General features: G+C 45.1%; 4 protein-coding genes across 4 annotated transcripts; 1 reads left to right on the forward strand and 3 right to left on the reverse strand.

Annotated features, from left to right (window-relative positions):
• Window positions 1-228: 228 nt before the first annotated feature.
• BYT42DRAFT_617071 (mitochondrial ribosomal protein L37-domain-containing protein) lies at window positions 229-693 on the forward strand (the record flags this gene model as incomplete). Its single annotated transcript, XM_051572137.1, has 2 exons — window positions 229-346; window positions 431-693. 2 exons carry the CDS (start codon window positions 229-231, stop codon window positions 691-693), a joined length of 381 nt encoding a protein of 126 aa, XP_051420105.1.
• A 444-nt stretch (window positions 694-1,137) lies between these two features.
• Window positions 1,138-5,369, reverse strand: BYT42DRAFT_548777 (uncharacterized protein; the record flags this gene model as incomplete). The annotated part of the gene is made up of 7 exons (XM_051566029.1): window positions 1,138-1,169; window positions 1,229-1,279; window positions 1,354-1,530; window positions 1,612-4,495; window positions 4,559-4,849; window positions 4,961-5,126; window positions 5,344-5,369. The coding sequence occupies 7 exons, from the start codon at window positions 5,367-5,369 to the stop codon at window positions 1,138-1,140; spliced, it is 3,627 nt and encodes a 1,208-aa protein (XP_051420106.1).
• Window positions 5,370-7,563: 2,194 nt separating this feature from the next.
• BYT42DRAFT_582738 (protein phosphatase 2A regulatory B subunit) lies at window positions 7,564-10,051 on the reverse strand. The gene is made up of 9 exons (XM_051569715.1): window positions 9,731-10,051; window positions 9,412-9,509; window positions 9,199-9,349; window positions 8,934-9,110; window positions 8,751-8,864; window positions 8,524-8,688; window positions 8,176-8,437; window positions 7,834-8,112; window positions 7,564-7,773 (listed from the first exon to the last, which is right to left on the reverse strand). The coding sequence occupies exons 1-9, from the start codon at window positions 9,822-9,824 to the stop codon at window positions 7,767-7,769; spliced, it is 1,347 nt and encodes a 448-aa protein (XP_051420107.1). The 5' UTR covers window positions 9,825-10,051; the 3' UTR covers window positions 7,564-7,766.
• A 567-nt stretch (window positions 10,052-10,618) lies between these two features.
• BYT42DRAFT_502058 (DNA-directed RNA polymerase II subunit RPB2) lies at window positions 10,619-14,849 on the reverse strand (the record flags this gene model as incomplete). The annotated part of the gene is made up of 9 exons (XM_051564805.1): window positions 10,619-10,840; window positions 10,913-12,067; window positions 12,173-13,126; window positions 13,191-13,994; window positions 14,059-14,212; window positions 14,285-14,397; window positions 14,468-14,633; window positions 14,698-14,743; window positions 14,807-14,849. The coding sequence occupies 9 exons, from the start codon at window positions 14,847-14,849 to the stop codon at window positions 10,619-10,621; spliced, it is 3,657 nt and encodes a 1,218-aa protein (XP_051420108.1).
• Window positions 14,850-14,941: the final 92 nt, after the last annotated feature.

Consider the following 14,941-nt stretch of genomic DNA (forward strand, 5'->3'; position numbering starts at 1 on the left):
TCATGTGTATTATGGCCGTCAATACACGCTGTGAGCGGATCGTTGGGTTGAAGCTGGATTGTGAAAAGGGCTTTGATTTTGCGAACAAGGGGTTAAAATCAGTGGTCATTTTATTTTAAAGAGCCGACAGCGAGCGCGCCACGACGAGCGATGTGACTGCTGCCGACAAGATTGTGTAAACAAGGTTTTACGCCCAGGCGGTTTCGGTTGCCTACGATTCCATATCTCATGTTTTCGCTAATTTCCCGGCGTCAGGTGCTACGTCCACTTGCGAAGCCTGTACAGCAATACACATTCCACCATGCAGCGATAGCTTATAACGGTGCAACTGCAGCAGCTACCGAAGGTAGGTTCCGAACCTGATGATTGGCATCGAATGATGGGCTCACAGTCTTTTTTCTTCTCCTGTTTCGCATCGGCATTCGTTCAGCCAAGCCCGCCACATCATCGTCACCTGCACGGAAAGAATCATCGGTACCGAAAGGCACCGTTTTGAAAGGCATCAATTTCCTCAAAGACGGCAAAGATCCCGTTGCCCTTGACGACAGCGAATACCCTGATTGGTTATGGGATCTCCTCGATGCCAAAAAGCAGAAGCAGAAATCGACCAAACCCACCAATAGACAGTTCCATAGAAAACAAAACCGAGACGCTATCAAAGCCATGAACTTTATGAAGGACAAGAAGACCTAAAGATGCTGCATATTTCCAACCTAGCACCATGTATCATAGAACAAAAAATCAGAACAACACAGAACACAACTTTCGTCGTTTATTACTCATTGAATGGAACCATCAGGTCTTGGAGTGATGTTGATTGAATCAATATATATTACTACCCGTGCTGTACAAATAGACATCCTAGATATTCGCTCTTCGGTTACACATCATCAGCATCCGTGAAGTAGAAAAATTCCACGGTTGGTGTATTGGAAAGAGAGTGGATTCGAGCAAAGAGGTGTGAGACGGGAAAGTAGGGCTTATCATCGTTATGAACTCTACTTGTATGTAAAAGACCCAATTGTGTGGACAGAATCAGTCCGGTAAAAAGGGAGTCAAAGACATCAAAGAAAAGAGTTTGAATTAGAGATATACTATCATAAGCATAAAAACTAAAGATTTATCCCGATATATAATTTATCGGTGGTTCGGGAAGGCGGATTGACCGTCTATATAAAAAAGGATACTTAGCGTATAAAGAATCACTGAAAGATTTCTCACTACTTACATTGCATCGATCCAGAAGGGGTGAAAATGCTGTGGCCAGTGGGTTGATTAGCTGAAAAATGATTTGTAGACATGTGTAAGTAAACGCAGAGCAGTAATATCCCATCAAAGATCACATAAGCTTACTTGACGGTTGTCCAGCAAAACCTGTCATTTGCGGTTGGAGATATCCAGTAGGCTGTGGTTGCTGCATAGTTGGGTTCTGATTAAAAGCGCTCATGTTTGGAGTCGAGAATTGAACGGCTCCTGTCATTTGGGGACTGACAGGACTCAGAGAAGGCGATCCAAACGGATTATCAGGTGCTATTGATGAGGAGAAAGAACAAAAAAAAGGAAAACCATCAATTTCCGTAAACCACCAATTCAACGTCATGAACCACTTACTTGCACTTGTCCAATTACGTCGACCTGTCGGTTGAGATGCCACGCCGCTGGACATGGTATGGCTCCGTTGTAACCCAGTAGATTGCATCGGGAACTGCTGATGCGGTTGCATGCTTCCTGCGAATCCTGATCCTTGTGCACCTGTCACATTCGTCATGGTATTCTGATATGGAAGCTGATTCATAGCACCCGTCTGTTGTGGCTGCCATCCTTGATTCATCGTATTAACATGGCCAGTCATCTGCGGTTGCAGCTGTTGAGCTTGCCAAGGCACTTGCTGAGCCGATTGCTGTTGTTGCCAAGCTTGAGTCTGAGCGGCAATTTGTTGCATTGCCAGCGCTTGTTGTTGTTGTTGCTGCTGAAGCTGTTGCTGCTGTTGCTGTTGCAGGAGTAATTGTTGCTGTTGCTGCTGCTGTTGTTGTTGTTGCTGAATGAGCAACTGCTGTTGTTGTTGCTGTTGTTGTTGTAAGAGCAATTGCTGTTGTTGCTGTTGCTGCCACGAAGCCATTTGCTGCGGCTGGTAACCGGTTTGCTGCGGCATCATATTATTCGGAGAAAATGTTCCTGTTTGGGCAGGCAACTGTTGCATGGGCGACATTTGGCCAGTTTGGTGCAAAGCAATGGCATTCAACGAAGGTTGTCCCGATGTATTCACTTGCGGGGATATGGCCGAGACATTGCTGTGTCCTGTCGCCAAGGGAATTTGTGGCTGCATACCGGTTGGACCCGTTTGTGAAGGCGATACCTGTTGAGCTTGTTCACTTCCATTCCAACGACCCAAGGACGGATTAATGGCTCCTGATGAATTACTCTGCGGTGATTGCAAGGATTGAGCCGATAGTTGCGGAACGATTGGGTTGGGTTGGCTTGCTTCTCGAGGAGCTGACGGTGATGCTACTGAAGCTTTGGGTTTATCTGGACGGGGCGACCAAGCATCATCTTCAAATCCGATTAAATCTTGCTTGACTGGAGCTTTATCTGAAGCTGTGCTGGCAGCCGTAAACTGAGTGCCGATAAACTCCAACAGATCAGGATGAACATTGTTAGGGGCAGACGTAGCAGGCTTCGGTCGCGTGGTCGATCGTGCCGTTGTTCGCTCACTGGAATCATTGCCTGATTTGTTCCACTCATCTTGCAACCTCTTTGCCAGTTCTGCATCCGATTCCATCTGACTTTTGTTCTTGCCCTTGCTACTTTCATCCTCTGCTGGTTGCTCTTGTTCATCATCGGAAGGTGGCTCGATTTTTTCGGTTTCCACATAACGTTCAATGCGCTGGACGTACTTTTCCTTCACACCGAGCGTTTTCATTTGCTTGTGGGTGAGATGGGGGATATCGCTGTCATCCAGTTTATCTGCTTTGAAGGCGGCTGCGTATTGCAAAGCCGGTTGCATGGGGATACCGATCATCAAGAGCCAATCGAACCAGTCCCAATTAGGGTTGACTTTCTTTTCTTGTCGAGCAGGAGCCGACCGACTACTGCCTGTTTCCTGGTGTTTGACCGGCGTCATTTCAATCGGCTTTTGATCTGTCAAATTCGCGAGAGGCTTATTCTCATCACTGTCATCGGCGCCGCTCTTCAACACATTTTCACGAACCCATTGTACGTCCTCCTCGCTCATTTTTTCCATGGGTACGTCGATCTTGACTCCGTTGGTTTTATGCAATCGAAGCTTTCCATCGCTCACCCCAAGTAACTGCGCCTCGACTTTGAAAGCCCCGCTGCGGTCGGTCCACGTTCGTGTTTTGTTTGGATCGGGTTTTGATAGATTTTGAGCCGCTCGCGCTGACATGCTGGAAGATCGTGCAAGATTACCGGTGCGCGATCGAGTCTGCTGAGGTGGTATATTTCGAGATGCCTCTGCTGCCTTTCTTTCCGCTTCCCGGCGTTTCTGCTCTTCTTGTAACTGCCGCTGTCTTTCTGCTTCAGCACGCTGAGCTGCCTCCTGCACTTTTCTTCGTCGCTCACGTTCTTCTTCCTGTTTACGTGCCTCTTCCTGACGTCGTTGTTCTTCCTCTAACCGGCGTCGTTCTTCTTCTTCCTCTTCTTGTTGTTGTCGACGACGTGCTTCTTCTTCTTCTTCAGCGAGCTGTCGTCGATACGCTTCCTCTTCCTCTTCACGCTGTTGTTGCAAATCGTCATGTTGCATTGATTGCGAAGATTCGTAATCTTCATGGAACTGAACATAAGACGAAGGAACGAGACCGGATTCGCCGCCTGTGGTTTCCACCTGCCACCAACCATCCGTACGATCGTAATCGGTCACAAGTACTTGTTCCTGCTCTGCAACGGACAATTCACCGGCACCCTCGGCTTGGAATGAGAACAGAATAATACCCCGTCGTGCTTCGGATCCAGTCGGCTGTTGAGATGCAGGTTGCGTGGCAGCCGACACTGGCGATGCGATCTCGGGCTGAGGATGGTCGTATTCGTCGTTGGACGGTTGCTGCCGCTGCGGTGATTGTCGTTGTTCATGAGCGGAAAGCTGACTGTACGAGGAGCCTGCAGTGTGTTGCGGTGCAACGGAAATGGCACTGGATTGAGCGGCTTGGCAAGAGTCGGCAATTTTGACAAGGATGGCTTTGGCCTCGGATTTCGAAGAAGCCTGCAAATCGAGTACGGCTGATTTCTCACCAACAATTTCAATGTGCAAATTCTTCCCATCAAACAGGTACTTGGTAACGTCTAAAATAGGATATTGCTGGACTGGCGACGCTTTATCGGTTTCACTAGCGTAGCACAGCATGCCATTGCCCACAAGCAAGTTGCCTTTGCTTTTCTTCTTCTTCTTTTTCGCAACATCGTATTCATGAACCAACCAGCTTTGCGCTTCATCGCCCGGGGGCTTCGTCGTTGCTACACTTCGGTTGTCTGTTGATTTTTGCTACGAGAATTTTGGGTAAGCATGCAATAATCAGGCCACAATAAGCATTCTTCTCCGACGTACCGAAGGCTCTGGCAGGCCGACATTCGAAGCAACTTCATTAGGGGATGTGGGCGCCGATGAAAAGTGCTCAGCTTCAGGCGGTACATTGCCCCGGTGCGAATCGTGCGTATCAACGGAACGCACATAGTTGCTAGGAGCCAAACCGATTTCCCCATTGCTCAATTTGACCAGATACCAATCTGGATCGTCCTGCTCCAGTAAGTCCATGATTTCACCCTCTTCAAAAGTCAGTTCCTCTTCTTGCTGTGCGGTGTAGCTGTACTCGGCTTCAACTTTTCCAAGAGAAGTAGTCTGTTGGGAGCATGGTCATCATAGTTAGTGCTTGGGATTCTCACATGGGATGAAAAAGTGACATGCCTCGGTTAGATAATTAGCTGGGACCAAACCACTAGGTCCTGGTACATCGCTGCTTGGTTGCTTCAACTCTGCCTTCCACCAATCGTCATCTTCCTTTTCAATAATGTACAGGATGTCGTCTTCCTTAATGTCCAGTTCGTCTGGAGTGCGAGCGTCATAGTCATACAAGGCTTTGCAGACTAGTATATACTTCATGATAGAAACGTGCGTACTACGATGAAAACAAGACCAATGTCAGTTACCACAAACCGAAATATCGACTATCGGCATAGATAAATTGTTGATTGTTTTATGGTCGAACAATACATACTTTTACACGAAGTATCCTAAAGAGGAAAAATTCGCCTGGTGCACATGGGAGGGGCGGGTCTATCAGCGAAAATTCGGGGTCGGGCTGGAATTGAAAAAAAGCCAATAGGAAGACTTACTGCATAAACAATTGGCTGTCGTCCATGGTGATTCTTAATCCACTGCTTTTTTACAAAGTTGTGGAATACACAGTATTAAAAACTGTCCGGTTTTTATTGCTTTATTTTCCAGCAGCTCCTCTTGGGCCTTACCTCAAAAGCGTAACTAAGCAATTTCAAACGCTTTCACACTCCGCAGAATCGCTACGAATATTACATGGATTTACGCGGGCGGATGGGGTCGGGTTTTTTGTTAAATGTGCACTGAGCAAAACCCGAAATTTCCCTGGTCGATGACTGCATCGTGCCAAGACGCTGCTACTTTTTCTTGTTTCGCCTCCTTATTAATCCCTAATCTTTCAAATAAGTCACAATATAGACGTGGCCCTATTTGTCACCTTTTTGCAAATTGTAGCTTTAATCAACTTTTTGTATTTGAGATGATACAAAAATGACCGGAAATGGGAAAATGACGTATTTCATCCTGAGTAAGAATTCAGGTTTCACAGCCTTTGATGTGGCACAGGAACCACCGATAATGCTGATCAAGTCAACCGCATTTGCTTGATACTCCGCTACTCAACCTGCACCCACGAATCATGCCTACTCTATGAGAACCGAAGTAAGCGAGTTGTCCTTTCCTTCAGAGATATTTAGCTTCTGTAAAGCAGTATATGTGACCTTGAACTTATTAACCTGGTGGAAGCAAGAGATAGAATGCAAGCTGGAACTGAAAATGATCAAGTTTTTGGCTGACATCAATGCGGTCGAACAGGCACTTCCAAGAATCTTTGCTAAAATCCTGAAGGATCGATGGCCATGTGTTTGGGAAGACTCTAGCGTTCTTGCTAAACTCAATTATCATATTATAGTGTCAAAGAAATCGCGTTGAAATTAGCTGATCACATTAGTAGGAATGGTTCGCTCTTCGTGGACTGGCTGTTGATGCTTTTATCGAATGAATTACAGTATTGGTTGATGTGAGCGTTTTTGTTCGCGTAGGGATCCCGGCAAAGGTTGCATATTGAAATAAGCCTGATTTACACATATACCAACGCTATATACGGTTTCCACAATCGACACAGTGCATGCTGCGTGGTACATTTTTATTCGAGAGGCTCCGGTTTAAATGAGTGTGCACCGTTTCCCAGCCGTGTTAACGGAAGAAGGAACAGGAGAAAAGGAAGATGAACTGGGGGAGAGGGAGATGGCTGTGAATTTTCTACGTCGGCGCAGTGTGTAGCGAACCAGATCGACTCTAAATTTTGCACCACTTTAGGGTCCTTCCTGTATCAGTCCACCAAAAGTCTCTTCGCACGGTCTTCCACGCCAGTCCTGGCTGAGGGGCTCAATTCAAACGAAGCTTTCAGAAAAGACCGAAGCGTCCTAAAAGCATCGACTGGACTGGAATGTCATTGTCGGCGAAGAAATAGGCCATATATGGATACGCTCGGTCGTCCATCCGGTCAGTAGTTGGTCGCCCCTGAAGGAATTTCTTAAGGACCCACTCAAATTGTTCCTCTAATTCCCGCCGAGAGAAATACAAAGCAAGGTTTATTCCCCTCTCCATACGTCGCCATTGGCCTTGCCGGGATGCGGTCGCCAAGTTAGCAGGAAGATCACTGTCGTGAATGTCGCAAACGGTATTCATTCAGTAGCAACGAAGCAAGCAATTTTTGCAATAAAATAAGATAGAATCGAAAGGAGTTTATTACTAGTTTGAACACAGTAAGCTTTTATAATGACCATCAAGTAGGATCTGGACAGCGCTTGTCGATCATCTCTATTCGTGCATCGTTTGCTCATACGGAGGTACTAACCGTTTCATATCCTCAACATGTAGCTTGGATTATCTTTGCAAAATTATATCACCGCGTGATTTATTTTGTGGTAATACATGGTATGGACTTATGTTTGTCCAATCAATGAACAGCTGTATGGGGGAAGCGTATCTCGAACGTCAAGCTAAGATTCCCTCACTATTCATATGCGTTCGAGGTTTAAGGGTGGACTTAAAGCTCTTCTTCATCATGGGAAGAAGATGGTTACAAATTCAGAGTAGGATAGTCTACGAATAAGCTTGAGCTTTTATAAATGCTACACCTATGCTATAAGCATATTGGATAGTGTACATACATCATCCATGGGCCGACAACAGGGTTTGCTGCCTACATAAATTATCTGACTACATGGATCGAGCCACGAAATGCTAATTCGAGAATATGACAGGAACACAAAAATGGGGTTTATCAAACTGTACGGTTAGATGAATTTTATTCAAGTTGATCCAAGAAGAGGACAAACATAGGAAAATAAAACAAAGAAAAAGCCTAAACCAACTATTAACTCATTGTTATTTGAGTATGAAAACTTATTTACAGCCTTGAAAGCAATATGATACTCGGAAGAAGAACACCCAAAACAGGTCGTATTTAACATAATGCTTACTCGCTGCAGCAAGAAAATCGCCCATCAGTATTAGAACCGACATGCTCTGTCATTTGCACTTACGTAAAGATAAAGAGATTGTTTGTTGCTGCGACAGCAATCGTGTTTTCTCTTGGATGCCACGAAGCGTGGAGGATCTTCTTATTGAAATCGATCGAATCCGCATCATCTCTTCGTCCCTTCATGCCGCCGTTACGTGGACCGGCTAAAGTCATCTTGTTCTTAGCGGAACCCAATCTCTTCGCTTTGAACGCGCTCTTATCCGCCTGAAGATTGATCTCCGACAAGGTCTCACGATCGTAAATGTAGAAATTGTTGCTGTAGGAACCTGTCGTCAAGTTCCTGCAGTTAAAGACAAGGTTAGCACTTGAATTTTTCTCCTGGACCTCGCAGCTAAACACTTACTTTCCATCACCGCTAAAGTTACACTCAAATTTGTCAAAGATGCAGTCATTTTCGTACAAGTCACAGAGGTTGCTTCGCAGGTGGTCATGGATATTGATGGTCTGAACGGGTTTCTTTTCCATATTGATATCCCATAATTTCAAAGTCAGATAATCGCGTGCCAAGATATATCGACCGTCTGCGCTAAACTTGACATCGGATATGGAAGAAATAATCTCGGAAAAGAAGGATCGGTTGTTAGGATCTTCGGCCGACTCAAAAACTAGGAGTGTTTTTTTTGTATCAGAATTCATATGCTTGAGAATCACCGTATCCTTTTCTTTTTTTCGCCGATAATGTTCAACCTACTTTTAGCATTTTGGTCACACAAAGCGGATTCTCTCATGTCAGCCAATTTGATCGTTCCTTTACTGCTGCTGTACATAAAGAGATTGCATTGCCATGGATGAAATTCAGCGGCTGTAATCACTTCAGTCAACTCTTCCATATTGGCCGGCTTGATGTCAACGATATCTATCAAATATCGTACGATAAATATCCTGTCTGTACGCACTCCGTAAACCGCGAGGCCTTACTGAAGCTCTGCTCTGATATGTCCAAATTCCACAAGTTAATTCGAAGGTCATCCGCCGAAATGTAGGTCTCCCCATCGGAGTTCACGGATATCGAGTTGATATGATAAGCATGCGCTACACCAAGGCAAATTAAAGTTTGATGAGTGCCGAGATAGCAACTTACATGACTACAATTTGCCTTACCATTAGCATATGTCTTTCTAGGAATTGCGGCAATGATGGTATCGTGGTGCATCAATTTCGGAAGCGTTAAAGGACGCGCAACAGGAGCAACTGGCTTGGGTTCCCCATCGGTCAGGTTCATTTGTTGAACCACTTTCAAGTTACGTTCAAATACTTTCCAAAGTTTGATTGTCTTGTCTGCAACACAAACAAAAAAGAGGATTAACGCCATATTTCTTGTACACTTCATTTCAGACGAACATAATTGGTTGATCTTTTTACATACCGTTTGTGGTTAACAGGAAATGAGCAGCATTCGTACGTCGACACCACTTGATTTTGTTGATTTTTTCCTCAATCTCCAAACTCTTTAGATAATCAAACTCGGGTTCATGCGACTGAAACTCTGTGTGGAACTTGTACTCGCAGCTTTTTTTCTAAAGGGGTCAAGTGTCAGCAGCAAGAAAACGAATCTGGAGTAAAGCAAAAAATGACTCACGCTTTCGTTACGTTCGAACAACACTACTCTTCCTCCTTTATCACCCGTTGCCAAGTAATCACCGGTATGGTCGAATTCCACAGCTGAAATGATATCGGCTAATGAACGCAAAATCCAGGAGGTAGAGAAACACATATAACAAATATATCGTTAGCCATCTGGTCAAGGGAGCACTATGAATGACGAGGTTCGACTACAGGGACAAGCGCTCGGCAGCCATAAACCCGCGTTTTGGGTCCTCTCGTCAGATTCCCTCCTCATCGAGGAATCATAACTGAAGCGCGGAAGCCATTCAGCTTCGAAAGAATAGCCAACTTACCTTCGGTGATATCTTCAGAGTCGCCTTTATCACCAAAACATTGGGCGAATTTCCACTTGTGTTCGTTTTCGGGTGTGCCTGTCGATGCTTGCATACTTGCTTGGTTATCAAACTGTTTTCTTACAGTGGTCCCTTGGATATGATGTCGGCGCGAATAGAAATAACTGGTGGCGTGGTTGCTTTAAATTCTCGTTGCTTTTTAACTGTCTCCTCTTCTTTCACACCCACCCACCTGCTTGCGTACTGGGTCCTGTCCGATAGAAATTAGAAGTGCGAACAGCTGGTGTCAGCTGTGTCCGAAGTTCATGTTTTTCGCACATTGGGGGGTTGGCAGTCCTTGCCATGACGTAGGGCAGGACAGCGTTTTAAACACCGACTATCGGCTGAACTTGACGCAACTGATCATCTACGCTTGGCTTCTGTCTTGACCAACTGCCAGTCCGCCCACTAACCTCTTCCGTAAGGGCTAAACCACCTACAATAGTCGCTTTTCTCTATATTTTCTACACTTGGATTAGGTATAGATAGAGTATCCATTACGTTGTTCCATTACCCTGTCTACTGTATAATTTATTTCAACTGATGCAACGTTTACTATCACTGTCAGAATCAATTTTTAAAGTGTGAAAGAAGCCTCAACTACTTGCAATATTTACAGTAAGTTGTGTTTCTTTTATTTTATTTTTATTTTTAATTTGTGGATGTATAGCTTTTTAGATCGGATGTGAAATGCTCAAGTAACAGATGGTCTTGGTACATACGAAGAAACGGATGGAAAAAGAGAAGAACATACTTTGTCGATCAGGGCCTTGCTTTTATACTTTTTAAGAATTTTTACAAATAAATGATATGGATCATTCTCGTCATCCAGTTCGAGAATGGGAGAAACTAGTTATCGGAATCTACAAACATGCGCGGCGCAATATTCATCGCCATCAGTTCCTGGAATAGCAATTTGCACGCGTATGGAATGTGCAGCTGGGAAACCCGCGTCTTGTTCTTGCATGCACGACACTCAAAGTTGTTCTTCTTCAAGTTCGCTACTGCCATTAAACCACAAATGTCACATACGTGAACACGGTATGCATCGGATGCATCGAATAAACGTTCCTAATCAAAGAATGACCTGGGTCAATCACCGCCCATTGTCTGCACCACAAAAATAATAATTTCAACACTTACTTTCAGGAAAGCCGCCACACCGTGACTGATCATACAATCTCTTTCCATCTCACCGAAACGCAAACCACCATCTCTTGAACGACCTTCCACAGGCTGGCGTGTCAAAATCTGGACTGGACCTCTTGCTCGACTGTGAATCTTGTCGTCCACCATATGCTTCAGACGTTGGTAATATGTGGGGCCCAAGAATACTTGAGCATTTAATTTGCGACCGGTAAAACCGTTGTACATCACTTCGAAACCACGCTTGTGATAGCCTTGCGCCTCCAATTCGGCCGAAATGGCTTCTACTGTAACGTCCGTAAAAGGAGTAGCATCACCTTCGTTACCAGTCAAAGTCGAAACCTTGCCGAGCAAACATTCAATCATGTGACCAATGGTCATACGAGAAGGAATAGCGTGAGGATTGATAATAATGTCAGGGGTGATACCCTCTGCTGAGAACGGGAAGTCTTCCTGTCGGTAGGTAATACCAATGGTACCCTTTTGACCGTGACGAGACGCAAATTTGTCACCCATCTGAGGCACACGCGTCGATCGAACTCGTACTTTCACGAACTTCAGACCATCCTGGTTGGTTGTCAACATGACTTGATCGACAATACCGGTTTCCGTGCTTCGTAACGGTGTTGATGCATCGCGTTTGTTATGTGATTGTGTTCGCTGACCTAATTCTTCGGATTCAGCAGGTATCGGCGCCGTCTTGCCAATGATAATATCATCGCCAGATACACGGGTACCAGGCGCAATCAAACCATCATCTTCCAGCTTTTCGTACGTGCCATGCTTTAATCGTAATGTGGTTTCGCGTGTCGGTTTCTCAAACTCCTCCATGAACATCATGCCTGCCTTCTTCTCGGCATCCATGTATGTACGGAAGAATAAACTTCTGAAAAGACCACGATCAATACTGCCCTGATTCATAATCACCGAATCTTCTTGGTTATAGCCAGAGTAACATAGAATAGCGACAATCGCATTTTGACCAGCAGGTAATTCACGGAATCGCAAGAATTCCATGGATCGTGTGGTTGTCAAGGGCTTTTGCGGATAGTACAGAATATTGGCGAGCGTATCCATACGTGTCTGGTAGTTTGTCAGGTACACACCCATGGCTTGTTTACCCATAGCGGATTGATATGTATTACGAGGAGACTAGTGCACAATAAGAGACAGCGTAAGCAAAAAAAAAAAAAAAAAGACACATATACAAACACATATTGTTGTTCATGCTGTTCATCACCACTAAGATCATCTTACCTGATTATGATCGGGGAAAGGAATAATACTGGCACAAATACCGAGAATCATACTGGGATGAATCTCGCAATGTGTCCATGTGTGGGAGTAAGCGCCTGTTTGACTCTTGACTCGACTGGCCAAATCACGAGCTTGTTGTAACGAAGTGCCGTATTGAGCGGCCATCCGGGATTCTTCCAAATCTTCTGGCGTCATACAAATCATGGCCGTCTCTTCTTCATCGGCATCAACATATTCTACGATACCGTCTGCAATCAAGTTCTGCCATCGATAATCGTCCTCCGGATCTTGCAAGCGGATAACGTGCTCTCTTGTTAATTTCAGCTGTTGATCTTCCACCAAGAACAGTGGTCGACAGCAACGTCCCGCATCTGTGTACATGCGCAATTCCTTTTCGCGAATATCTCGAACAATACTAACTTCGGGCGAAATATCCACGGAACGTCTCATTTGTTTCAGCGAGTTGATCAGTTCACCAGGATCACGATGAATACCGATCCATACACCGTTCACAAACACTTTGGTGGCGTCGGGAATGTTGTTCGCGCTTAATTCTTCCAAATTCTCCATGGCCCATTCTTCCAAGAACATGATCAACGGCGTAGCAGAAGAACCAACAGAGATGTAGGACATCAAAGCCAAATTCTTGACCAAACCACACGCTTGACCTTCGGGTGTTTCGGCAGGACACACCAAGCCCCAATGTGTGTTGTGCAACTGACGGGGTTTAGCGATCTTACCATCACGACCAATAGGTGTGTTACAACGACGCAAATGAGATAAGGTGGAAGCAAAGGTATATCTGTTCAAGACCTGCGATACACCTGCACGAGCTTGCATGGCCTTCTTTTGGTCACCCCAATTACCCGTGGCTAAAGAGTATTTTAGACCATTGGTGATGGTGTTGGATTTGACAGCTAACGTCAGATTGAACTCGCGACTTGATTCGATACACTAAACAATGTAATGACCCCACCATGAGTATACCAATCAACCTCAAAAAGCACAATCTCCTTACCTTTTGTAAATATTTCGCTACATCCTTTGTCAATTTTTTGAACAGTATTCGGAAAAGACCCGCCATCAAAGGACCGGCCAAATCCATTCTCTTTTTGCCGTAATGATCACGGTCGTCCAGTTCACGTCGTTCCAGGGCTGCCAGCAACAGTCGATGGATCATGTAACCAAAGAAATAGGATTTACGTGTTTCGGTCTTGTAAGCAGTGCCAACGTGGGGAAGCAATTCTTTTTGCAGAATTTCCGAGGCGTACTTCAAACGCTTTTCTTTGGTGGCACCGACTGTGGTTCCTCTTTTACCGATGAAATCAAGTGCAACCTCCTGTTCTTGAATGACAAACGCTTCTTCAATGGAAGGTTTCAACATCTCCAACATTTCGTAATCGTTTCGATCGTAGCAAATATGTTCCAATACATCGCGATCGGCGACTTGTCCGAGCGCTCTAAAGACCACGACAATGGGTACGTCTGATCGGATATAGGGAAGCGTGGCTCGAATACACTGTCCGCTTGAACCACGTTCTGCTGAGGGACGCATCATCTTGATGAAAAGTGGTGAGGCGTTTTTAGAACCTTTCTCGGACTGTGATCGAATTTCCGCTGTATATTGGACGTTGGAGGGAGGCGCTTTGGCGAAGACGTAGACTGTGTTGGTGGCCATACGTTCCTGTGCAATCAAGACCTTTTCCGAACCATTGATGACAAAGTAACCACCCATATCGAACGAGCACTCGTTTAGTTCGTGCATTTGACTCTCGGGCATTTCGTTTAATATACAGTATGTGGAGCGTAACATAATGGGCACCTAATCGTCACCAATGAGCCCGCATGGTCCAATGCCATTTGCACCAAAAAAAAACCACACTCACCTTGCCAATGAACACTTTGGTCATGGCGGGTGCTTCGGATCCGTTCTCATCAACGAAAAGGTCATTCAGGTTTGTTTTTCCTCCGCTGCTAGGATCTCTGGGGACAGCAATTTGGGTTCGTTTACTCATGTCAACGTAGAGTGGCGATGCATATCTATAAAAAGAGGGTCGATTAGTCATCTGTCAAAGTCAAATGCCTAATGAAGAGCCTGTCACGATGAGGTACGTTAAATTACGAATTCGAGCTTCTTGCGGAAACATGGGCTGTGTGCTACCGTCGGCTTCCGTCATGGTGGGTTTCGATAAATAAATTTGTCCAAAGTCAATAATGTATCGTTTCTGCAAGCAATTTGGCATTGAATTAGAAAAAGGCGCCAACGAACAGACAAAAAGTTCATTCGCAGCCTACCGTGATGTTGCCATCGCCACCAACGTGTTGCAATACGAGGTTGGAGTTTTCGTCGACAAGTTCTTGCATGGTATTCTGCACAAATTCGTCAAAGGAATCCAACTGCTGTCTTACGAGACCTTTTTCCTCGAAGAAAGACGAGATGACCGCCCAACAGTCCTCTTGCCTGTAGCGATCCGAAAACCATATCAGTCAATAGAACAAATTAGAGCAGTTGGTGTCCAACTTACGTAATGGATTCGTCCTCATAGCCTTCTTGTTCGGGAAGAAAGTATTCTGTAGAAGATGGTCAACTGCACAGTCTAATCTGTGTGTGTGTGACATTCTCCAATGGCTCACCTCCTTCAGGCATTGCGTAAGCATCGTCCATTACTGCTGCCATATTGTAGGAAATATCTGAAGTGAATCTCCTGGTTGAAGCAAAATGGGGTTATCGGATGGGAGATCGAGAACCTGCTCACTCTGTGAAAGGAT

This window comes from Radiomyces spectabilis (genome assembly GCF_025331425.1).
Source record: "Radiomyces spectabilis strain NRRL 2753 chromosome Unknown BYT42scaffold_12, whole genome shotgun sequence".
NCBI classification, from domain to species: domain Eukaryota; kingdom Fungi; phylum Mucoromycota; class Mucoromycetes; order Mucorales; family Radiomycetaceae; genus Radiomyces; species Radiomyces spectabilis.

Coding starts and splice junctions, on each gene's coding strand:
- BYT42DRAFT_582738 (XM_051569715.1), bottom strand. CDS start 9,824: ATGCAAGCATCGACAGGCACACCCGAAAACGAACACAAGTGGAAATTC. Junction 8,689..8,750: donor CATATCAGAGCAGAGCTTCA/GTAAGGCCTCGC, acceptor GATATTTGATAG/ATATCGTTGACATCAAGCCG. Junction 8,438..8,523: donor GTGTGACCAAAATGCTAAAA/GTAGGTTGAACA, acceptor AAACACTCCTAG/TTTTTGAGTCGGCCGAAGAT.